The 25216-nt window shown below is 38.6% G+C and overlaps 3 protein-coding genes across 13 annotated transcripts in view; all 3 read right to left on the reverse strand.

Annotated features, from left to right (window-relative positions):
• Positions 1-22: 22 nt before the first annotated feature.
• On the reverse strand, positions 23-8293 carry mbd3b (methyl-CpG binding domain protein 3b). 6 transcript variants are annotated; one of them, XM_008407149.2, is made up of 8 exons: positions 8155-8293; positions 5074-5139; positions 4386-4545; positions 3043-3180; positions 2770-2860; positions 2509-2686; positions 2004-2156; positions 23-1128 (listed from the first exon to the last, which is right to left on the reverse strand). In XM_008407149.2, exons 1-7 carry the CDS (start codon positions 8166-8168, stop codon positions 2009-2011), a joined length of 795 nt encoding a protein of 264 aa, XP_008405371.1. In that variant the 5' UTR covers positions 8169-8293; the 3' UTR covers positions 23-1128; positions 2004-2008. The 6 variants fall into 6 exon arrangements, with proteins under 6 accessions (XP_008405371.1, XP_008405370.1, XP_008405367.1 ...); XM_008407148.2 differs by having other exon boundaries at positions 5074-5142; positions 8155-8292; XM_008407145.2 differs by lacking the exon at positions 8155-8293 and adding an exon at positions 5442-8128.
• Positions 8294-8510: 217 nt separating this feature from the next.
• On the reverse strand, positions 8511-11583 carry LOC103463653 (cytochrome b-c1 complex subunit 10-like). The gene is made up of 3 exons (XM_008407141.2): positions 11444-11583; positions 9979-10114; positions 8511-8715 (listed from the first exon to the last, which is right to left on the reverse strand). Exons 1-2 carry the CDS (start codon positions 11503-11505, stop codon positions 9994-9996), a joined length of 183 nt encoding a protein of 60 aa, XP_008405363.1. The 5' UTR covers positions 11506-11583; the 3' UTR covers positions 8511-8715; positions 9979-9993.
• Positions 11584-12683: 1100 nt separating this feature from the next.
• The window catches only part of tcf3b (transcription factor 3b), a 35490-nt gene continuing 22957 nt past the window's right edge, over positions 12684-25216 (reverse strand). For 2 of the 6 annotated variants that reach the window (XM_008407139.2, XM_008407137.2), the window contains 13 exons: positions 21681-21780; positions 21492-21592; positions 21218-21311; positions 21059-21117; positions 20884-20959; positions 20705-20766; positions 19778-19975; positions 19140-19251; positions 18882-19029; positions 18547-18600; positions 17246-17484; positions 17005-17156; positions 12684-15925 (listed from right to left, as the gene is read on the reverse strand). In XM_008407139.2, coding sequence (XP_008405361.1) covers positions 17011-17156; positions 17246-17484; positions 18547-18600; positions 18882-19029; positions 19140-19251; positions 19778-19975; positions 20705-20766; positions 20884-20959; positions 21059-21117; positions 21218-21311; positions 21492-21592; positions 21681-21780 — 1389 coding nt within the window. In that variant the 3' untranslated portion in view covers positions 12684-15925; positions 17005-17010. The remainder of the gene's footprint in view (positions 15926-17004; positions 17157-17245; positions 17485-18546; positions 18601-18881; positions 19030-19139; positions 19252-19777; positions 19976-20704; positions 20767-20883; positions 20960-21058; positions 21118-21217; positions 21312-21491; positions 21593-21680; positions 21781-25216) is intronic. The other 4 variants (XM_008407138.2, XM_017304467.1, XM_017304468.1 and 1 more) reach the window with 4 other exon arrangements.

The following is a 25216-nucleotide window of genomic DNA, read 5'->3' on the forward strand; positions in this document are numbered from 1 at the left end:
GTTAAAAAAAAAATGCCTGACACACTTTTCAGATTTTTATTATGTAAAACCACAACAATTATGCACTACTTTCTGTTGGCTTTTCACAATTAGTCCCAATTAACTCCCCAAGCATTTGTACTGTACTCTATGTAAAATGTGCATAAGAACAAAATGCAGAGGTTTGGTACCATAGTGACATTTTTATTTATTTAACACATTTCAGCAATCGGCCCGCTCAGGTTGGGTGGGGCATTTCATGATTTCAGCTGGATGTTGTGAGCCAGCACAGAAACTGTAAAACCCTTTCTCCTTGGAAACCACCCCATCTGTCGTCGCCGGTTTTGTGCATGAATTTTTAAAAGAGGCGGCGAGTGTGTGATGACGCACCAAAAAAAAAAAAAAAAGCAGAACCAAAATGTACAAAAGCACTCTTAAACGTTTCTAAGCTCCCAGATTAGTGATAAAAAACAAAAAATAAGCAAAACCAAACCACCAAATGCTCTGAAAGCTAAAGGAAAAAAATAAAATTAAAGACACACCTCTTTTCTCTAACCAACACTGAGCATGATTTCAACAAGACATTTAAATACAAAGTATGACAAGATGAGCTGAGACAGTTCACTTTAAATTTCCAAAAAGGGATGCAGTACAGTACAAAAAACATTCGCCTCAAAAGGTGCCTGAAACAAACTGGGGGGGGGGGCAAACACGCCGGCTGTCTGCTGACCTGAACCATTTGGATCTGACATGATTGTCGCCAACAAAAACAAACAACACAAATCCATCCGAGACGTTTTAGTAAAAAATACATTTAACACTAAACACTCATCTTTGACACATTGTAAGGAAATTATATCGAATATATTTAAGTCATTCATAGTTGTCTGCTTTGCTAATTAAAAATCATCTGCGCTCTTAAATACAGTCACCGAGTCCCACTTGGTGGAGACGATCACGGGTTGTAATAAAATGGCTGGCCGAGGGTCTTCTGGAGTGAGTGAACGCCTAGACTGGACACCGAGGGACAGTTCTTCAGGGCCGCACTGGAATGGAAATCCTACGGTTAACGCTCGTGTTTACGGTGGGGGTGAGGATGGGGATGGGGGGCGGGGGGGTGAATGAGTCCAATTGGTCTTCACAGCAAACCTGCCGGGAGAAACAATCACCAGCGAGTTAGGAAGCGTTTCGTCTGGACTCCATTCGATTGAGCAGAATCTGATTCTTCCACTTATTCTAGACATGAACCTGAAGTTAACAGACGCAAAGGTTTCAGAGCGTTTTATTAGGATTTATGTAAAATATCAACACAAAATAGTCCAAAATTTGAAACAATACATGGTTGTCAACTTTTTTTATTATTATAAACGTTCTGTAAAAATGTGACATGTATTCAAGACAAATTTTTATGAAAAAATAAAAACAATTATCTTCTAAGATCGTCCTATATTTAGATCAACTCTGATCGGCTTCCCAGCAGAGGACAAGCATCTCCACAGCATGATGCTGCCACCACTTTTACATGGTACGAATGGGCGGGATGGTCTCGGGTCAGAAATACTTACAGGCGCATCTAAAATAAAAATAAAATTCATATTGCATAAAAAGTTCAGCATTTCTTGCCGGTTGTCTCACGTGTTATGTAGACTCAAACGTAGTGATTAATTCTAAACCTCTTTTGTAATTTTAATGATTATATATGCAGGTAAGAGAAACCCAAAATTCAGCGTCTCAAATTTTGACACTGTGAAAAAGGTCATTAAAATTTACAAATTAAACAAATTCTGAAATTAAAATGGTTGCAGTCAGTAAAAATGGGCTAAATAAAAAAAAATGCATGCCACACTTTTCAGATTTTTTTGGTTAAAAAAAATAAAATAAATTGTAAAAATGAAATGTTTTTCTTCCATTTCCCCAATTGTGAACTACTTTGAGTAGTTTCTGCTGGCATAGAAACCTAAAGGCGCATGCATGAATTTAAAGGCCCAGCCCCCCTGTGGGGCCTTCGTCAGCGCCTCTGCTACCTGTGCTATACGGTCTCCATGTCTTCGCTGCCATTGCCCTCGTCCTTCGGGGGCTCCCCCTCGCTGGCGGCCTCCTCGACGTGGGCCAGCATGTCGGCCATCAGCGCCTCCTCCAGCCTCTTCCTGACGCTGTACACCAGCTCCTCCTGTTTCCTGCAACACAAGCGCAACAGGAAGTCGTTAGGAGGCGACAGTTGGAGCTCGGAGCAGATGCTGCGGATTCTGCACAGGCCCGGTGGTCGCTGCGGGTACTGCTAACAAGCAATCAGGTTACAGCAAGCTTGGCTGGATTACGAGCATTACATATTAAATGGAAGTCATGTAAACGTAAAACGAGCAGCATTGTTCCCAGAGTCCAGCGGATATTTCCCCTTTATTTAACTGCATGTCTCTGAAACTGACCAATCCAAACGTTTCACCAGGAAGTAATTTCAGATCCGACTGCTTGGTTTGAAACACAATTGTAGTAATTAACGGAGTGATTGTTTTGGTACCAACAACATACCGGATGTCCTCGTCTGTGACTATAAAGGCCTTGCAGAGCGGCTGGGCGGTGTTCAGCCACACGCCTGGGTTCTTCTCCACCGCCGCAGACAGCTGGCCCGTGATCGGAGCGGCGCTCGTGTGCAGGGCACTCGCTATGGCCGACAGGAGCGTTTTGTCCGTGCAGCCCGGCCCGACACCTGCAGGAGAGTCGTCGAGACATTTTCAGGACGACTTTCTCCAGAAACGTTATCGCTCCGGTTAACGGATCGAGCGGTTTTACCCTGCAGGCCTTTAGGCAGCTCCATCGTCTTCACCAGCTCCTCTGCGATGTCATACGCGTTAAGACCACTGAGCTTTTTCTCCCAGAAAAGCTGGGGGAGAAAAAAAGATGTTGTTCCCATTTCAAGATGTAAACTCACAATACAGGAAATTGAAAAGTAAACTTTTACCCCTTGTGACACCTAATACGTCACAGTATGGTTTGTGTGTGAAACCTGTCTTTCTGGTTTGCGAGGCAGCGAGACGCTTATGATAGTAACCGGGGGCTGTTCACCTGTCGGGGCTGATCGACGGCTTTCTGAGGATCCGTCTTCACTTTGTTGTTGGGATGGTTGGTAACCTTTGTAACAGGCTGCTTGAAAATGGAGGCCGTCTGTCTTACCGGCAGCGACGTGTTTAAGTCAGGTTTGCCCTGGGAAATTAAAGGAGCGGAGAATAGAGGAAGGATTATTGACCAAGGCTGATTTGGACTCTGTAAATAATGCAACAAAAATCTGAGAGGAAAACAATCGGTTTGGAAACGAACGTTTAGCTGCAATAATGTCCTGTTTGTTTTGCAGCTCGGTAAAAAAAAAAAAGAAAAAAAAAGGGGATGAAACTTGATCACACGGCGTATTTACTCTTTCAACAGTTCACTTAAAAGCAAACACACTGCTTTGAGATCAAGCAGAACTAATTTGCATAGAAAAACTTTTCTGAGTGACATTTGAGGAAGAGTGTTGTATTACGGTTGCATCATTGTGTCTCAACTTGCTTTTACTTTGCATATAGTGGGTCTGAACACAGGAGACCCATTCTCAGGCTGCGTGTGAACAAACACTCAAAACCGCCTGGCTTATGGTCCCATCAGTATCAGTATAATTGTGATATGAAGAGGGTCCTTAAAAAACACAAAACTCTTGTGTCAAATATCAACACAATGAAATATTCACATATTTTGTTATGACAGAAAAGTCCCATTGCTTGTTGCACCTCCTTTGCCTATTAATTAACCAGTTTGGATGTGTGTCTGGGATCCTTCATCTGTCCTACTGGGACACTGAAATATGTCTAAGTTTCAACCATCTGACCCAGACAAAAAAAAAGGGAAATAAAAAAGGAAATAGATTAAAAAGGAAGCCGAATTCCCGCAAGAGTAAAAGTTTTATGGTCAGGTGAAAAAAAAAAAAGATTGAATTGTAAGAATACTGCTGAGCATTGTGGTGGCAGCATCATGCTATGGGGCTAATTTGCTGAAGAAAACCAAAAAATAAATGGACATACCCTCCAGATTTTTAAACCTAATCTCAACTAGACAGGACACTGCAGCCAAACACATCAACATTGGTCTAAGAAAAGAAAAAGGACGGCTCCTGCAAAGATTTTGGGAAGCTCTGTCCTGACCTGAATTATATATGAATCACACATGAATTATAAATGCTTTATAGCTAAGTGTTTGCTAGGAAGATGGGTCAAATGTCAAGCCAGAACTATCCCATAAGCTCGGTGTGGTTTTTGTCTTTGCAACTTGCTAAGAGACATTCATCTATAAATCAGTGTGTGTGTGTGTGTGTGTGTGTGTGTGTGTGTATAAATTTGAGCATGTATGTAAAATTTTAAATTTTAAAATCGTCTCGCCTTGTTCTGGTTGTTGTTGTCGTATCTCAGTCTCTGGCGGTTCTTGTTCAGTTTGCTCATCAGCATCTTCCCCGTGCGAAAATCAAAGGAGCTGAGGTCCATCTGGTTACCGAGGTAACGGGCCAGCTGAGGCTTGCTCCTAAACTTCTTCCCAGATGGACTGACGAGAAATATGACTGTATTAGTACAAACTGTTGCTCCAGAAAAAGACACAGGCTTATTATACTTATACTAAGACTGATATTCAGACAACATCCACACAAGGAGCCACAACAACGTGCAACAAAAGCATTTTTACACATCTAGACGAGCGATGATGCTGAAATCACAGAAATGAATGCGTTTTTTAAAATGAAAAACAAAAACTCAATTAAGTTCTTGTCTAATGAAGAGCAACAGAATTTTAGTAAAACTAGTCAGAAATGAATATGACAAAAACAATTATTCAGAACAATGTTAAAAAAAAGTACCACAAGATATGAATGAACACAAAGTAAAGATGGCGAAACGGACACCTAGTGTTTACAATGGAGACACGGCAGCTGCACCTAAAAGGAGCATCAGTATCTCGAAGCCTGATCAATGAACAACAAAGAAACACGGTGGGTGGATTCGTGCTAGTATCTCATGCAAACGCATCTGACATGACACAGAACCGTCAACTGTTATGATTGTACAGTCAGCCTACCACAAGCTATACAACCGACCCGCCTCCCCCCTGTCTTGCCTCTGATCCTCATCTTGCTCTTCTCCTCTGCTAAATGAGAACAAATCTTGACTTCAATGGGAAACAGAGAGAATTATTAACGGAGATCACACTGACTTTTGTTGACCATTAAGGCCCAGGCGGGCCTGTACGGCTGAAAGGACTCCTTCTGGGAGGAGGTGGCCTGCTTGTCCTCCCACAAAAACAGACAACCCCCTCCCCTTTTCCTTCAAAACTTTTTTTTTTTTTTTTTGTACCGACCACCCTGCTCATTTTCCTGTCTGCTTCCGTCCGCAATCTCGGTGTATGGTGTAACTGTGGTGTACTTCAAGTTATCAGTCGTTTAGTACCTAAAATAATAGACATCGCTTTTCCCAGCTGACAAACCCGACTTTCTGGTCACTTCTTCCATTTTCCAGCCTTTGGGGAGAGCAGAGCAATCCCACCTTTTCTTCTCCATTTCCCCCGCGGCTGGCCAGAGAATCCGCTAAAAGTTACGGCAAACAGCCAGGTCGGATTTTGGAAAAACGTGTCGCTGCAATCTGAAAGGCTGGTCTGGAGCTTCTCACGCTTTTGTTTCAACCATTTTAAAGCGCGTGCCCCCTGTAATGGGATCTCCCGGCTAAAAGCATATAGTCTCTTTGTGGCTGCGGAGATCGCTCCGCGCAGATCTCGGCCCCATCACCACCTGCGTGTCACCGTTGGAACTACATCCGCAAAGGAAAAACGGAGCAGCGCGGAGCTAGACCGGACGCTTCAGGTTTAAGACTTCAAAAGAAAAGCTTCTGGAAAAAAATGTCCTAAAAATTTATGTTGAGTTCTCAATATAGGTCACGAAGCACCAATTGCAGTAATTCGTTTAGTCTATTAACATTTTAATATGACAACATGAAAATTGTCACGTTAATAATTCAGGTATTTTGTGTTCATTACATCCTTGTTTAAATGGCATTAGAAATGCCTAAAGTAATGAAATTAGGTCAGATGTTTAGAAACCACAAAAAACAATTAAACATATGAATTTGTTTCCTATGAAGCCTGTCTGCTGGCATGAGGGAAAAAAACTGTGGCCACAGCCTAATATAATACCATTGTTTGGTGTTTTGGACTAATTCATACAAAGTTTTATTCTTCCTGATTTAATAAAAAAAATGTAACACAAATAAAATAAATTAAAATTTGATGAGTAAAAAAGAGTAATAACAATACTACATATAATTAAGCTGTCCCTCAAATTTTAATATGACAGAAAGATACACATTGACATCCCTACACATTAGCAGAACAGCCACCATGTTAGTTTATCTCAAATAACAGACATTATCCCAAAAGTCATTATTTTTTACAATTTCATAAATCGAATAACAGAAAAGCAATCCTTAAGTTCAGTATTCAAATAATTTTAATTTAATAACCACATGCCAGATTCAATAGTTTTCTTGTCATTATTAATATTATTTTAAGATTGTCACCATGGGTGTTATTTAAAGTTATTCAGCTAACAAGACATGGGGTTAATCTAATTCTTATCTTCCTCCCACCCAAGCTTTTTCCCCTCCCAATATTTCTATTGCTGGCCAAACAAATGGCAACCCATAAATATGCAATGTTTTACAGTAGTATGAGCTCACATCGAAAAAAAATGAAGACAAAAAAATCTGTCTTTAATTTGAGTACCATTAATTAATAATCTCATGTTAGGCAGTAATTGGAACAAAATATCTACCAAGTGACCCAAAAAAACTGGGCAGATACTTTTTCCAATACCCGGTTTAGCTCTTACTAATCTTCAATGAATTCTTCATACATTTATCTTTCTAAAAGCGCTCATGAATTTACAGTGGTAGAGTGATTATAAAATTAATCTATTTAACTTGCACACATGTTCTGCCATAGACGTGTAAAGCCAGATTAAACCTAGCCGAGATCTATAATCTCTTTTTCAAGAGGGATCTGGCAAGATAGCAGCACTGTTTAGAAATATCACCATTTACAATTAATCAGAAAAACTGATTCATTCAGAAATGACAGAACAATATTTGTTAGAATATTTAATAGAAATAGTAGGCTTATTAAAAGGTTTGCCATATTTTTTGATGAGTCTCCAGCACTCTAAAGCGAGGATATGGCATAACCACCCAGAAACCCTTCATTCAATGAAGTTTGCATTAATATAGACACTAAGCAACAAATAAACATAACAAATTCACAAGTCGTAACTGTTTATAAATTTCATTTGTCAAGCAAAAAAAAAAAAAAAACAGAAACTAAAACAGCTTCATTTCTTATATGTGTGCTTTGTTTATCTGATAATACAAGTTAGGTCGTTCATTTTTTATTTTGACACGTAAAGGAAGTCCAGCTTTTTGTTCTGTTTGAACGCTTGCAGCCATCATAACATCTCCATTAACGTATGGAGAACATAAACGTGACAACAGAAAGTAGAGCAATCCCGAAGCAGCAATGACAGCCTCCATTACCGCCGCTGAAACTAACAGAAGCAGTGATAAAAAATATACATATAAATTGCACTGCATTGTGAATTTAAATGCGCAAGTTCTACGTAAGTTACACGACAAAAAAGGGGGGTCGTTTCACCACGACAATGAAGACCGTTGTCCTTCAGACTTGGAGCCGGCTTTTTTCATTTCAATGAACAAAGTAGATCCAGTGAAATGAACGCGAATAATGTAAAATACATGTCACGTTCTTAGAGACTCTTGTGTAAACGCGTTTGAAAACCGACGCACAAACACTTGCATGTATTTTATACGGTTAACTCCTTACGTTGAAAACACATTTCAATGCACTACACATATCGATGTACTTAAACGAAACATTTAACTTTGCAAAAGTGGTTTAAATGAAAAAAACAAAAAACGAGAGCGACAGATTCAGGAGACCCCACCGGACTGCTGTTAGCAGAGAGCGAGACCGCAGCGTTTGCCTAATCGATGATAAACATACTTTCCATGTTTACATTAAAAATGGCACCAAACATGAGAATTACAGCAACTAACTCCCTTGTAGGCGTTTTGTTCATTGTTTAGCCGGTGTACTTACTCGTTTTTATCCATCTTGAGGACACTATCACGCTTTCAGCCTCTTGCTGTGTTAAATCCCTTCTCCCCTCTCCTCTTTCAGTCCCCTCCCCCCTCCGATGTTAAAAATGAAAGACATTATCCACGCAAATATCGCAGTGTGCGTCTAGGCTCAATGTCTGGTCCTCCAGCAGTAACACTCCAGCTATTGTCGACTATGCTGTACACATTTTAACAGGCGTTGAAAGCTACAGGTGTATTTTTTTCCCTCCTTAAGTTCATTACACTGTTTTCTGTAGTTTTTAAAGTTCCCTAAACGCACCTAGGATGTTTAAATATGGAAGATTTTTGTCACAATAATAATAAAAAAAGAAAACATTTTTAAGCAAAACCATTTTAATAGTTGAAAGTTACAAGACATCTTGGAAACATTAGGATAAATTAATAATTTATTCACATCTTACAACAATGGATCAAAAAGAAGCATTTTTACAGAGTGCATCATTGTGTAGCCTGCAGAGACCAGCCATCCTACTTAAACTTGCTGCTAGAGAAGTCCAGCCATGTCCCCAGAGTCCTGGTCCTGTAAGCAGATATAAGGTTTATTGCAGTGGTGTCCAGAGTCGGTCCTCAAGGGCCGGCATCCTACATGTTTTAGTTCTCTCCCTGGTTTAATGCACCTGGATCCAATGATGGCTCATTAGATGGCCTAAGAAGAACACTGACATGCTGAAAAGGTTGTTTCTACCACCAGGGAGAGAACTAAAACATGCAGGATGCCGGACTGACTTTGGTCACCCCAGGCTTATCGAGTAAAACGCACATCTGTTTGATTGGGTCAAAAGCACTGAACTATCCAACTCAGAATAATGAAGCTGATAATTTCAGACATTGGTATATTTATTAAACTATTCCACCTCTACAGCCATTATTTAAAAAAAAAGAAACAAAGACCAGAAGTGTCTAAATGATTAGATTAGCCTGTTACAAAATTAAGTACACAAAAAGAACTAAAGCACAGAAAGCATATTCAAAATAAAATAAATGTTAAAGTGGTTTATTTCATGTGTTTTCTAATTTCGAAAAATAAAACTAAACAGCATAAAACAAAACATATAAAGATTTTATGTAGGTGTTGGCCAGGTTTTTATCTCAAGGGTTTTCAAAAAAAAAGTTGCCGTTTCAAAAATGCCTTTTTTTTGTCAAATAAAAATCCCTCTGATTTGATACAAGAAATAAAAGTGCTGGAGAGTTTTCTCCTGCTGTGTGACACATGAAAGAGTGCAGGACTGTCCCTCTCCCACCTGTTGCTGTGCACAGTTGGTAAGAAGGCTCCTACATATTTTTCCTTATTTACAACAAAGACCGAATGGGATAATATTCAGCAGCACAGTAGGTACTTGAAAACTACAACTATATTTTCTGTCCATCCTATTTTTGGTTAGGTATATAGAAAATGTCCCAACTGTTTGATTGTAATAATCAACTGCAGCAGGAATTATTTATTTTCTGTTTGAAATAAAAAAATAATTCTCAATATTGATTTTTATAATTTTATGTAAATATATACTCCCCTTCTTCTACGTCTGGACCTTCGGCTTGGTGGAGGTGTGGACACTTCCGAAGTTTTAAATTTAACTAAATTAAAACTTTAAGTGTCAAGATGTAAGCAAAGTTTCATCAATATTACATTAACACAGAAGTTTGTGTTAAATTAAGAGCTGCCAGACTGGATTAAAACTTATAAACACTAAACTTATAAACACAAGAATTACCTGCGCTTGAAATTCACAGGTAATTCATAAGGAGAAATAAACTGTGTTGAATACAAGGACAAAACACTCACATCCTACACCTCTCTTTAATCGTTCTTCTTAAACTTCCCATTAATGTATGGCACATAGTCCAGAATTAACCGCCAGTCGGTGAAGTGAATGACCGCCACGCCGCCAACTGTTCCCCAGGCAACCATATTTGGTACCCTAGAGATGGAGGAAAACACAAGGACTTCTAAAAAGGTCAAATTTGACTGTAAAATACAACGCATGAATCAACACCACGTCCTGTGGTACAGGACTGTCCCTCGCCCACCTGCAATTTACTGTGATCATGCTGCAGCACAATGAACTCTATAAAAAGAATGACTTATGTGTCATAACAAAGGTTTAAAAGAAATGTTTTAAAAGTTGAAAATAGTGGATTTCAATAAAAAAAGAACATTATCTGCTTTTGCCACGTACTTAAACCTATGACTGTTAGCAAAATGAGAAAATTAACTTTGATGTCAAATAGATGTCATTAAATCGGTGGTGCACTGATTGCAATATTCTGGCTGATCACAGATTACTGATTTTTAAAAAGCCTTTAAAAATGTAGTCCAGCAAATGCCGCTCTCTGGGAACCAGTCAAAACCAGAATAGTCCAATGGGTTGACAAGAGGGATACAATTTATCACTCCACTCCACTGATCTAGAGTGCAATGTGCTTCTTCTCAATGGACTTGGTTGCAAATGTTTGTCCGTGAAAACCTATTCTACTAAGAGATGTTTGAGCTAATCTGAAGGCATGAACATGAAGCCGCTCCAGAAATGTAGTGACCAACACTTGGTCAGGACTTATTCTGATGTTAAAACTGTTGAGCAGCTTCTGTCATGTTGTGATACTGCATTTTATTTTATTTTTACCAATATCCATTATGCAAAAGATCTTACAAATTTGGAGCTCCAGTTTCTGTGTGATGATTTCAAGCTGTCATTAGATTAGTATTACTGATTAATATTACATCTACCGTAATACTTATTTAATCCAAAAAGGGGATTGTCATCTTAAAATAGATTTTCATTGTATATTTTCACTAAATTGGCACAAAATTACTGACTGATTTGAAACTCAATTGTAGCTTCTATGATATTTACATAATCTAAAATCATTTTTAATGCTCTTTGAATAGATATCATCTAGTGCAGCAAGCAACTATACAAAAAGAACTACCAGATTTCAATGGGAATTTTATTATACCTAACAAGAGAACTATAGAGACAATCAATTTTAGACTTATGAGCTTAGCAATAGTTACCTTAAAATATGTCTTTGAGAGTAAAATCACCCAGAGTCCTCATATGGCTAACAACATACCTCATAGACTTAAAAGTTAATTATTAACTGCGCCATGAAGCTAATTTAATTCATACCCAAGCTAAGCTAAAGTCAGTTAGACGGGTCACATAGGAGGACACAGGGTCAACTACAGCGAAAAAAACGACACTAATTATCTTGAAAATTCAGCCTGTTATAGCGTTATAGTGACTTACCATGTCTTCAGAATTGAGACATATTTGGCACCAACAAATTTATTTAGTATTTTCTGAATCATTCTTCTTGAAAATTAATCACAACATGAGAGCGGCCGAACGTTGAAGTGATGGATTTGAAGGACCTGTTTCAAGCTGCCCCTTGAAGTGCCTGACTATAAAACAAAAGCGTTCAGAAAAATCTTGTCAGGTTTTCTCTCAGGACCAATTGTGGACACCAAACAATTGTCTTCCCAACTATCATCCAACTAGCATCTTCTTTTCTTTTTTTTTAAATAAAATATTTAATGGCATATTAAAAAACGACACCCCATTTCTTAAGGATTGGTGTAACAACAAAAAAATCCCTTAAAAATTATAAAATAAAAAACAAAATACATTAATAGAGCTCGATACTATAAAATACACAATCTTCCGTTATAACAAATCTCCAAATAGCTACTCAGTAATTTTACAGCTTAAGACAGAAATCTATGTAGCAGTTTGGTGGTGCCGTTTCTCCCTCAAGCCAGCAATTTAAACAGTTTATGAAGAGGGTGTAAGGAGGCTAATAATTTCCAGTCCTGTTCCTTCAGAAGTTCTGAAACAGATAAAAGGTTGGAGCATTTCAGTGACGTTCTCGGCTTCCTTCACCATCTTCTGCAGTGCTATCTTGTGTGAGCCACATTTCACGCAGAATCCCCACTCTAGATGGAGTACGTCAATCCACTCAAACTGAAGATGCTCATATGTTTCTGTAAATTTTGATTACGGCTTGGAGCCAATGAAACCTGGTTTGTTCAGAAAATTTATTTTTCTTTAATACAAAGATACTACCGACCCCTCTATAATTAGAAAACTCCACAAAAGTACATTTAAAAAGAAACTGGTTGTGCCCAAGCAAGTTACTGGAAAACTGAGTGGAAGAAAGAACTAGTAACTGTGTACAAGCACCAGGGACAACCACAGCCTTGGAAGGATTGTGAAGTAAAGCCCATTTGAGAGTATGGGGGAGATTCTCAAGGTGGAGATTATGGCTCTTGGAAGGACTGACTATAAACAAAACAAAAAGTTATAACCAAAATTAAGAATTAAATACTTGAAATGTTACACTGCAATACATATATACATGCAGCTGAGTTTCACTTGTATTATTCAAATCAATTAACTACTATGTTCTAATTGGAGATTTACCTGTACAGTTCTCCCAAATGTATTTAATTGGCAATTAAAACAAATTCAATTTCCAAACTACAATAAATTCTTTTATTAAAAAGACTCCTTTTATTTTTTTATGTATACAATATTCAAAAGCCAGACATTGTAAAAGGTATAATCTGTTGTTAAAAATGGCACATTTATTGCTACATTAATGTTATATACAGGACAAATCTCACCTATTTGTATGTAAATAGAAGAGTGATCGAGTCAGAAAGAAGTCAACACTGTCTTCAACCCAGAATTACAAACTCTGTAAATGTATTCAACACTCATTGGTCGCGTCCCTTTATAGTTCAGCTAAATAATGTAATTAAAAACCTGAAAATGTTTTGCTTGATATAAAATCAGTGTTTGCTATTGTCGAGAGAAGTCCAAACTTTATAAGTTTCTGAAGAAATGAGTGAAATTTGTGCCACTACAAAATTTAGGTGCGTCATTTAGAGACAAATATAAACCACATTTAGACATTTTTCTTTGAAAAAATTTCAGATATCCAGTACACCTACTGATTTTGTGAAAATTAATCTGATATATAAAAAAACAAATCTCAATGTCAAAGTCACAAAAAAACAAACTGAAAATTAAGTTCAGGTCTGATAACAATGATAACTACTGATTATACATATTGAAAGCCACTGCAAACAAGTTATAAAATACTCCTATTCAGATGATTCAGCTAATGCAGGAACAAAAACTCCCTCCCTACATCGAAGCAACACACCCGAAACATGTCTATGCAGATAATGGATCAGAGGATGATGCAGTCTTTTTTTTTTTCCTTTTTTTTTTTAAAACCTTGTCATGTGAATTTTGTAATTACAGGGTACCTATTAACCTGGACCAGTGACCTTAATGAAAACAGCAGGTTGGACAATGTAATCCAGTTGAACAGACAGCAGAGAAAAAGAAAAACTAAACAAGATCTGCTTAACATTTATTTATTTAACTAGGTACACTGAAAGAAAATCTCTTTATACCATTTAAACTTCTTCCTCAAAAATTGAAAAAAAGTATTTGGAGAAAAGGGAGGATAGGGGTGGGGGGGAATGAACAAGTACCTCTTTAATCTCCAAGATAAATGAAATGATATGGTACACAACATAAAACTGTCTTAAATGGAAAAAAAAAAATACAAGTTCAGGCACTGATAAGGCATCACTCTCCCATCGTGACATCTTAAGTCTTGAGAATGAAAAGGCCACACTATTGATTTGTATATGTCTTTTTCTTCATATTTTTTTTCCTTTTTTTGTAGAAATGAAACACACAAAATGTTCTACCTCCCACTTGTGATTACATGTTGGTAAAAAAAGAAAGAAATAATTAACATGACATGGGAATAACATCACAATAACACTGTTTTGTTCTCAATAATATCCATTACCTTACACCCAAATCCAGACATCTGCCTTTAGACACAGACTTACTTGGTTTAAGGGCAGACATTTAAAAAAAAAAAAAGTGAAAAGAAATTACAATGTGCTAACAAAACCCAGAAACAACTTTGAAAATGAAGGCAAATCCACATTTAGCATGGTAGCTACATTCAAAAACCAGTTGCATAATTACTGTTGGAGACGAGAAAAAAGAAAAATCCCTTCTGATGTTTTGTCACATGACTGTGGCACAAACTCTGTCCAGATATGCCCAAATGGAAAAGAAGGCATTCAACTTAGTAGTTATTGATGTGCCTTTGAACTAAAACTGGGACAATAAAAGGATTTACAAACACGCTCATTGATCATCTTGTCAATCCTTTTCCTGGCATCCCAGTTTAATTTCAAATTAAAATTTGAACATCATTTAAATGTTAAATATCCCCTTATACAGCTCATCTACAATACACTCTAAACTTCAAACTAATATTGCCATTTATGTAAAAAATCTACAATGTATAGACTAACAAAAAATATATATTTTTATATATATTTACTTTTGAAAAATGAAACAGAATAATGTATGAAGTGAATTTACAGGTCACACTTCTCTCAGTAAGAAAGGGGAGAACACGCTGACGGTCGGGAGGAAGGTGAAGGGTTCGTAATTCAGCGGGAATGCTCGTTTAGGAATTACACAAAAGGCTCGTCTGCTTCGACTGAGAGAAGAAAAAAGATCCCTCCTGGATTTGTTTGCCTTTTAAAGTACATGAATAAAAGAAGGGGGGGTGGGAAAGACTCGAGTCCGCTGGAACCGTCAGTAAACCATGTCGAGGAAGGAGCAGCACAAAAAGTGGTGCTGGTCGCTCAGATGATTTTGATGGCTTTAATACAAGACTTTCAGGGACTGAAATGTGACGCAGGTCAAGCCTAAATCTGTACAACTGTGCTTCGTCTCGTCCGTGTATGCTTTACAACACAAAGCAGGACAAAAACCTGAATGCGTGACGGAGGGCTTGCTGGAGAAACGCGAGAACGCCTGGTCAACAAAAGCGGAAGAACTGTTTTTTGTTTTGTTTTGTTTTGTTGACCGACTCTTTCACTTGGACAAATCATAACTTTCTAGGAAGAAGTCTTTGATTCCAAGCCTCCAGATGCCTCACGGGGGGGGGGGGGGTGGAGGGGGTCTGAGACCACGTCTGGTTGGCGTTCCCATCTTTCAGGTAAGCTGCACTTGAAATGTCAAAAACATCGGGGGGCCGACTCTCCGCCACTTTCCACGCGCTCGAGGAAAAGTCACTGAATTTTGACAGTTCAACTCCAGCTGTGAGTTACATAACATATGTAAGACTGTACCATCACGCTGGGAATGACATACATTTAAAAAAATAACTGCTCATACACATAAGCAATCCCTCACAAATGTTCCTCACATGTAAAGCAATTTGCCTTAATGTCAAATAGAAAACATGTAACAATTAGGCACAAATTCTTGATTTAATTTGTGTTTGTATAGGTCTCCTTTTTATTCCTCCACCAGAGCACCTCTTGGCAGTGTGTGTAGTCCCAAAGTGTTGAAAGGACAAAAAGTACTCTGGTGTTCAATTATCGTGTTGGAAACCAAAAAAAAAGAAAATAAAAATCTTACATGTATAAAACAAACCAAAACTAAAAAAAAAAAAAAAAGTTCTTCACATTTGAGCTTGTAGTCATGGCTGGGAGTGCGAAAAACAGATTGTGTCAGTTTTGGCAGTATGCATGTGAGTGTGTCAATGTGCATCTTGAAACTCGAACGGACAATACACGGACATGTCCACATATATACACGCACACACACACACTGAGAATAATGGGTGGAAGAAATCTGTTAAGGCCACATCCTTTGAGAGCCAGGAAAACACCAGATCTGTAAAGCAATAAAAAATCCAAACACATTAAAAAGCTGGAAAGACGCATAAAAAAAACCTCAGCTAAACAAGTTTATTTTTTTAGCACAATTCATATAAGCATTTTGGATAAGCTGCAGCTGCCTAAGTGATGTTTTACAAAGACCAGTTTATACTCTATTATAATAATCTAACCTATTGAAAATATGTCATTTATATCAGAGGTAGAAAGCAACAATGTATGTGAGAGAGACGTCACTATATAATAGAGATTTTCAAAGATAATTTGGAGCTGACATTTAAAATGGTCATTCGTGCTTTGTTTTAATTTTCAGAATAAATGGCATTTAGCAAGATTTACCATAAATATCTATCTTAGTGTGTGTTCCCTCCAGAATGTAGACACATATCTTAATGGTGAAATTTCTAGGAGACTGCAAACATTCCCAGATTGAGTACATTACATCACATGGAGAAAAAAGTTTCATCCAACAGCACAGAACCACTCTGTATTACAGTCACACTTCCTGCTTCAGGTAAATTTCTTCCTTCTCTAAAGGGACAGACTGAAGATCAGTGGAAGATGGATCCTTCTTCCAAAGTGTAGCTCTCTATTGTAGCAGCATTTTCCTTTTTAAAGTGATTTTTACTCTCTTAGCTTAAGTTTTTAAAACTCGTTTGATACAGAAATTAGAAAATGAAGTGTTCTTCCTGCAGTAACAACTTCCACACTGAAGAGGATTGTGGTTAAGCATGTCACATTTACAGTTTGGAAAAGAGAAAAATAAAGCAAATGTAGTCAAAAGCAAAATTTGCTGCATATCTGTACCATCTGCAGCTCATATTTTCTGCTTGACAGTAATTTTCTTTTGCAGTTCTATTTAAGAATGATGTTTATAAGAATTGTTCGCAAAGGTAGTTCTTTTTAAAAAAATGCCTATTATTGGAACATTTGTTAGCAAGGGTAACAGAATAATTTTATGGATTTGTGTAGATGAAGTATCTTCCTGCACTCTGATCCTTGTGAAAATTCAAAGCATACAAACATTTACGATAACCAGATTGTTTTTTTTTTTTGTTTTTTTTTTGGAAAACCCACCTGGAGTTACATGTGGCCAACTGGATTGTGTCCATCTCCTCCCATGCTTGGGTGGCCTCCTGGGAGCTGCATGGGTGCCTCCCCCACCACCCCGGAAACCTTCTCCTCCTCGCGCCTTTTTAAACACGCCGCCTTGGGATTAAGGTTGCGCTCTGACAAAGGGAAAGCAGAAACGCACCTCGCAATGAAGAACTAAACCGGTCTCCGGCGGCTCATGAACACGTCGCTTCTAAGAACTCACCTCTGACTTGTTGTTCTAAATTGAGGATGACGTTGACCGCTTGATGGAGGATGAGGAGTTTGGTCTGAGGTTTGTCGTGGCTGAGGTGCAGCTGGCACATCCTCCCGAGCTCCTTGAAAGCCTCGTTGATGTCCCGCACTCTGAGACGCTCCCGAGCGTTGTTGGCCACTCGCCGTTCCCTCTCCCGCTCCATCTTCACCTCAGGGGGAACGTCCTCGTCGTCCTCGTTGTCCTGACTGCTAAGAAATACAAACGGAGCGGTGATGCTTGTTGATGTACCACATAAGAGTGTCACACAAACAGAAATATTGTGCTAAAATCTTATTTTTTTTTACCATCTGCTGTTTTTCTAGAAGACTATTTGATTGTAACTGGCAAGAAATTAACAGCTTTTAGTTAGTTACATGATTTAAAACATTAATGGATCTGCTAAACATAAAATAACTTTATCCTTTGCCAACCTTTGGAAAATGTCCAACAATGCACTCAGGCATGCCTGTGACAGTAATTATATAAATATAAATGGAAAATATTATGTGCTTTAGATTTAGTGAGCCAGTATACAGTTAGCAAGTTCCCTCCCAATACAATATTTTGTCAAACAAGCTGTGGCAAGAAGCTCTTGGTCATGCAAGTGGAAGTTCAACTTAAAGGTGAAGAGGATGGGAGAAACATAAGTTCCCTTCATTGTGTGTTTGAGCCTTTTAAAATGCAGAAAAAAATACTCTAAAACTGTACAAGAAGAATGTTAAGCTCTTTTAGAGTAGAGCAGGTCCTGGTCCTTACCCTGCTTGAACATCAAAGATAATCAAAACACCATTGGACACATGCATAACGGGTAATTTTAATAAGCAATCATAATAAGAGTTTGATTGCTCTTCCAATGATAATTGAGAAGTCCATAAACATTCCTATCAGGCACATTCATAGATTTTCTTAGATGGAAATCTATGAATCATTTAGTTGCATCACAAAAAATATATAATTAAAAAACATTGTAAATAAAGGAGCCATCCGAAAAGCATCATTTCCAGGTTAGGATGACCACTTCGATAAATTCTCGGTGGTTCATATTTTGTGATATGTGTCACAAAAAATTCATGTTGATATGTTTTTGTGATGTATAATTTATTTATCCACATGTTGTTGTTTTGTTTTTTTTACCAATTATATCATTTCTGTGAAGAAAAAACGTGGAAAGTACTTTTAGAATTTTAAACACCAAGTGAAAACATTTCTTGGAGAGTTGATTTCTAAGATTCTAAGACACTAAAAGTTGATCTTCTGTTGGAGAAACTTACTCATCTTTCTGGTCTGATAGGCCAGAGAGCATCTGGAGGGTCAACGCCTCCTTTCTGAAAACGTGACATGAAGGGAGGGGAGGGGAGGTTGACAATGTTAAAACACCTAGCATAGCCTGAACAATCAGCGGGAAACACAGGAATTGTTAATTAACCCTTAGATAACTTCAATCTGGAGAGTTGCAACTGAAACATAAAAGTATCACATCACTTTCTGTGCCATCATACTTAGTTGATGGGAAACCTTCTTCTATTGTTCCATAATACACGTGCATTGCAAAAGAATAATACACATTACTAACTAAAGGTTCTGAAGAAGCCAAATTGAAGGTTACCTTGTTCGATTACGTGCTGCCTTGGAGTCCTTCTTTTCCTCCTCCGACTTGTCTGCAATAGATGAGTTTTCATCATCCTCTTTGTCTTCTCTTTTGATGTCTGAGCTGCTGGAAGAGTGAGCTGACCGGGCCAAACCTCCAGGGAGACCTGAAGACAAGCATACAAATGCTTACTAGCCATAGTCGAGAAACTTGGTTAAAAAATAAAAAGAGGACATGTAATGTAACAAAAATAAATAAATTAACAGTTTATCTCACTAGTGAAGCCTTCTGGTTGGCCAACGGATGGCGTGGGTCCAGTGGCGTGATGGCCATGCAGGAGAGTGCTGCTGGGAGGAAGTCCTGTGGGCTCCTCATGCTTCCCTCCCTGCTGATCAAAGCGGAGCATATTAATGTCAATCTATCAACAGTTAGCTAGAGTGCTTTGGTAATTTTTTATGGGGGAGTAAAACATACATTTAAATTTAATTGACCAAGTTATATTGTAAGAAAATTATTCTGCTTCTTACAATATAATCTTTGGCCAGCAGATGGCAACAAAGACGACGTGCTAAACTCTTTTTTTTCCCCCCTCTTCAAATACTATTGAAAACAATGATGCACATTTTTTTACATAATGGAGTGCAGAGCTAATTAAATTGATTACATAACTTATTGCTTAGTATAAAGTATTTAATTTGATTTATTTGTAAATTGTTGCAATGAGACTGTTTAAAAACTGAACCATTAGTAAATCTTAAAAGGAACATTATCGTCTCAGAAGCATCTAAACCACTGAACTTTTACTCATCCTCTATGAGAGTACACTCATTTCTAGCAGAGATATTTTGGTCGATGTAATCCTTTTAGCAGCTGAAAACATAAAAGACAGAACAAATAGAGGAAAAATGACTCACCAAAGCAGGATGTCTGTTGCTGAGAGCAAGGCTGGCATTGGGGAAAGCTGGGGAGAGGCCTCCAAGGCCCCCGTTGTGCACTGAGGACAGCAGGCTGTGCATGTCAGAGTGAGCGCCTTCTAACGCTGGGCTCTGGCCCACAGCATGACTACGCAGCACGTGGATGGCCTCTTCCAAGCGGTCCTCCATTTTATTCTGCTGCACAAGTTCATGAAATGTGACCATTAGCATAACAGAACTATAAGAACATGATCTTAGGAAAGCTACAACCTTCACAAGCACATTCAGTTTTCTCATATCACTACAAAATTGCATTTGCCATTTAAAAAAACATACAAAATAAAATAAAAAAGTTCAGATTTTGATCAAAAAGAGATTACCATAGTTTATCACAGATAACTCCCACATCATCTTCATTCAGTATAAATACAAATAATTTTTTATGTACAAACTAAAGTTAACTAAATAGCATTTGTTCACTTCAATTGTTCAGTTTCTTAGCACTGTTGCCGCTTTCCAGACAAACAAAATTGATACAGAAGTAAGATTTCATTCAAGTGTCACAAATCAGGAAACAAAACAAGGCTGAAGCTGTCTTCCAGTTCGGATCTGCAATACCTAGACATGTCACATCAAGACTGGCTTTATCTTAGACTAAATATATTGAAAGCAAAGTGTTTAGTATATAATGTAAACTGTTTAACACTGAGACCAGATCCATTATAAGAAGCCCGAGTTCAGTTTTAAACCAAGAGATAAAGTGCATTTATCTGTGACTTCCTGATGCCAAAAGCATCAAGTCTTGCATATAATACATGTAGGACATAATCTACCCAAAACCCTCAAACAAAACCGGATACCGTAACTTTGTGACCCTTTAATGCTTTAAAATAACTTTTGGTGAAGTAGCGAAAGATGTCAACTTACCAGTGTGTGTGGTTGCCCTTCATAGTTGGGTGTGGTTGGTCTTTGCCACTGAGACTGAGCTCCTGCAGAGATAATATTCAATCATGTTACGAGTCAGTTCTTTAATATAAACACCAGATGGAGCTGCAGACACATTTTTTTTCTGGTCATATCTACTGTAAATGATGGTTGAGGTTTACCTGGGATGGCCTGGGGAGATCCAGGAGTGGAAGGAGCCGAAGAGAAATTATTACTGTTGTGGTCCGATGGGTAAATCTGAAAGGTGTAGTCAATATAAATCAGAATTTGAAATATCTAAATATCTAGTCAGTGTGAACTTATTAAAAACGGAACAAAAAGAAAGAAGAAACTCACAGAAGCAAGAGCTTTCCCAATCTCATCTCCTGAACTGCTTGCTGTTGTGCCTCGGGTGGCTGCAGAGAAAATAAATAGATTAATAAATAAGAACAAACTAACAGCTGTAGCCTTTCGACAGATCAGCTGAAGATGCTGTCTAGAAACTTGGGTGCTTACCCATGATGCCCTCTCCATTAATGGTGGATGTGTGGTTGTAGGTGGTGGGGGCAGAGTGGAAGCCGTTGACTTCACTGCCAGGCAGAGAATAGTTCTGTTGGATCAGAGACAGAGAGTGAAGCTTCAAAACAAGTACAAAATAAATAACCAAATAATACACCGCATTATAAAGGTTGCTTTTAAAGAAAACAAAAAAGAAACATTGCAATTGTAAATATTGCAGTGACGATAGGTGAAATTTGAAAGCTTGAGGAACAATGAAGCACAAACCCACCATTCTGTCCTGTGGGTTGATAGCTGGGAAAGAGCCTGGCTGACCAATGTGAGGAGAGTTACCCAACATCCCAGAATAGCCAGAAGATGACCAGGGGTCTTCTGAGGGATGGGAAATAATATTTGAAAGTTTATTTCAAAATTGAACAGAGGTCAACATTACACAAGACGACGTTTCTCGAAACGTTACCTTGCATGTAGAAAGTGCCGGGATAGACGGCGCCAGGTTTGGCACCAGGATACCCTCCGTTGTCCCTGGCAAACTCATCTCCGGATGTAGAAGCATAGACCTAAACGAACAAGCATGCAAGTTGAAAAACAAAAAACAGCTTAAAAAAAAAATTTAACTACACAGTGTCAACACATTTAAAAGAGCCACTGGTAAATCCTGGTTTTTATTTTTGTGTGTGCAACCCTAGGTTTGGTCTCTGTTTAAGAATTAAAACTTACCAATGAATTCAAATGTTACAATATTAAGACTGCAAATATTTCCAGTTCCTCGGGTTGAGAGTGCTTTTGAAGCATACCAGAGTTTCATCCATAAAACACAGTAACTCAGTAACTTCTACATCTGATGCTGCACACTGCTAGCCAGCTGGCAGCCAGACAGAGGCTACACATTTTCCTCACAAAAAAAGACAAATTTAGCTGTTGGGAAACATTTGCAGCTGCACCAAACAAGCTGGTAAACAGAGGAAACTAAACATCTTTAAAAAGGCAGCTTTTAATAGGCCTGATTGTTTTTGCTTTTAATGTTGTTGAAAGAACCAAGATGGCAAGAGAGGTCAAACTCAACCGACTGCCATTACGACTCACGTAGGGGTGAGCCGGTTTCCAGGCTCAAAGGTGTCGTGTTGCGATTAGATAGGGTCGGTGTGACCAGCCGGCAGGTAGAATTACAGCAAAAACACACCAAAACCCAGGTGGATTGCTGCTTCATGCACATTATTCAGCAGGTCGCTCTGATGTCGTCGAGACAGACCAGGAGTTCGCTGAACTCAGAACTGAACTGTTAAGGCGTCAAACACCAAGGATGGGTTTTATCTATGATAATAATAATTAATATTCAAACAGTATCAAAAGCTTAGTTCTTCATCATTACAATTATGTATATTATTTCTGTATGTTCAAATAACAAAATGTATTTACAATAAAACAATGAAGATAACCGGAAGTAAAATCAGACAGTGGGACTTAATGAAAGATAGTTTTTTAAAAATAAGAAGGTGCAATAGAAATAGATTTATTTTTCTTAAGTACGTATTATTTAGGAATTTGTCTTGCTTAAATTTTTTAAATTGTATTATCCACATCATCTACCCAATGTCATTAGAATGGGTGAAGTTAAATTCATTTGGACGTCAGCATTGTATCTCCAGAGCTTTAATCTGGTCAAACAATAAGTGGGAACATATAGGACAATTTGTCTAAACTTGGACGTACTCAGCAGCTTTATTTCTTTATTTTTCTTGGCTCATCAGCTTTTCATGCACTTGTGCTGCTTTCTGATCCTTAAGACTACTTTAGCCACTGAAAACTTTTATAACCTGTTTTATTAGGGGGTAAGCAGACATCGCACGCATCCACCAGCTTTATTTTGAAATCGAAGTGCAGACAGAGCCGGCCAATGACTGGACCCCAACCTGTTGCCACACACAGGCTGCAGGGACGGGACTTGAAGATCACACCGATTTGGATGAAAAATAGCATGCCAAAATAGAAATAAAAAATAAATAAATAAACATTATGTTTCAACTAAAATCGTGCTGTTGACTATATCAATTTCTCCTTGGATGATGTCCTCTGGTTCTAAAAAAGCATGTCTTCATTTTTAAAACCTCATACGTACAGAATATGGCCAACCTCATCTGTGATGAGCAGGATTGAGCAACAGTGTTAAGCAACCAATTGCAATACAGCTACCCAAGCTAATCACCCAACAAACATCACATTGTTAGACCTTCAGAGTTCATCTATAAAGACCACAATGGAAAAAAGTTACAATATTAAGTTTATGTTTCTGATTAAACGTTAAAAATAACCAATAAAGGTTGTAGAAAACAATATTATAGGTAATGTCGGTGTTACATGATTTTATATATTTTCTTGGTGACATTTTAGTGGAAATATCATGCACTCAAGAGTTTTAAAGACCTGGAATACAGGGGAAAAAACCAAACAATTTCCTGCTGACTAAATGATTTCAGTTAGCCTTGGACAACTATTGGATCACAGTGGCCTCAAACGGCCACAAGATGGCATGAGGGAGTCTGCTGGAGGTGGTGGAGGAAGCGAGGCCAGCTCCTCGCCTGTAGAGGAGACCACAGTGGCCATGGCATGCTGGGTACAGCGACGGCTTGAATCCCAGTGCACAGTGAGCATTTCCTCTAGCTCCTAGGACCCCAGTGACATCGCACTGCCAGGCCCGCAGCCCCTCCCTGTAACACGCTCAGTATCAGCTCGCGCGCATACCATGCATTTAGTGAGCCAACACACCCATTCATGCACAAACCAAAAAAGCAATGCACGGAAAAACAAAGCCGAAATCCTGCGCATGAAATCGCATGAACATCCTTTCTAAATGTTGGCGAAACTAAACTGGTAATAAAGACTGAGGACGGACACAGGAAGTCCCTGGTTTCCATTCACCCTCATGTGCCACTCACTCACTCACTCCTCTTCCTCTGTACTACATGGCAGATACAGGAAAAGGGAAGAGAATGAAGGCTATGCTGCAAAGAATGCTAATCCAGAAAAGGGATTTTTTCTGTAATTTGATTTAACAAGGAGAAGTGGAAAGGGAATGGAGAGATGCACTTCTAATTACAGAGCCATCTGCCTGTTCCTGGACCGCATCCAACTCCACAGGCAGCTGGGCTGAGGAGAGGGAACGAGTGGAGGGAGAGAGAAAGACAGAGAGCGAGCGAGCAAGCGAGAGAGAGATGGGGGCTGGGATCCAGTCAGCGAGAGAGACGGAAAGAGAGGGAGAGAGACGGGGAGAAACTGTGGTGGGTAGGGGGTGGTAAAGGGGCAAGGATGAGGATTGAGAGGGGAGAAAAAAAAATTAAGGTCCTGATGATATATGAAATGGGTGGAGAGATAAGGGGTGATCGGGGGACAGGGGACGGTAATCTAAATGACTTAAACAAAGCTTGATACGGCCAAGGGAGTGTGAAGGAAACGGGGGATTTAAAATGATCACGGTTAATTCGGGGGGAAACATGATGGAGATGGCTTCATTTAACAATAAGCTTTGAGTTGTTCTTTCACCGGGAACAATGTCCTGCGAATCCTGCTGCTCTAGACGGGAGCACAGAGCCGCACAATGACAGGCACTGCCGGGTAATTGTATTCTCAGGGAAGAAAGAGATTTATAGGGTAAAATCCTTAACTAATACGGGTTTAATGTGATTCAGGTTATGACCGTGCAAAGGCCTCCGCGCACATACACGGGAAAAAAAAAAAAAAAAAAAAAAGGTTTATTGCTAAAGGTGGGGAATCGATGAAGATTAACATCAAACTAACCTACAAGCGCTTATATTCAACCACAAAGGTTTGTGGGTAGGAAAAGGGACAACTAGGGGCCAGAAGAGATGCAAATGTTTGTGTGTTTTTGAAACATAAGCGGGGGAAGGGTTTACAGGAACCGAGTGGATGCGTAAAGTTTTTGGATTCAAAGCAATGTTGTTCAAGCTATAAAAGTAGATAGAGGAAAATGGATAGTTT

Source organism: Poecilia reticulata, linkage group LG4 (assembly GCF_000633615.1).
Source record: "Poecilia reticulata strain Guanapo linkage group LG4, Guppy_female_1.0+MT, whole genome shotgun sequence".
In the NCBI taxonomy this organism is placed as follows: domain Eukaryota; kingdom Metazoa; phylum Chordata; class Actinopteri; order Cyprinodontiformes; family Poeciliidae; genus Poecilia; species Poecilia reticulata.

What these genes read in the sequence shown, in the direction of transcription:
- LOC103463653 (XM_008407141.2), bottom strand. Translation starts at nt 11,505, where the DNA reads ATGATTCAGAAAATACTAAATAAATTTGTTGGTGCCAAATATGTCTCA. An exon ending in GTCTCAATTCTGAAGACATG is followed by an intron (nt 10,115 to 11,443) that starts GTAAGTCACTAT and finishes CTCCATCTCTAG; the next exon opens with GGTACCAAATATGGTTGCCT.
- mbd3b (XM_008407142.2), bottom strand. Translation starts at nt 5,551, where the DNA reads ATGGAGAAGAAAAGGTGGGATTGCTCTGCTCTCCCCAAAGGCTGGAAA. An exon ending in CCGTCGATCAGCCCCGACAG is followed by an intron (nt 2,861 to 3,042) that starts GTGAACAGCCCC and finishes TTTCTCCCCCAG; the next exon opens with CTTTTCTGGGAGAAAAAGCT. An exon ending in GCTGCCTAAAGGCCTGCAGG is followed by an intron (nt 2,687 to 2,769) that starts GTAAAACCGCTC and finishes ACTCTCCTGCAG; the next exon opens with GTGTCGGGCCGGGCTGCACG.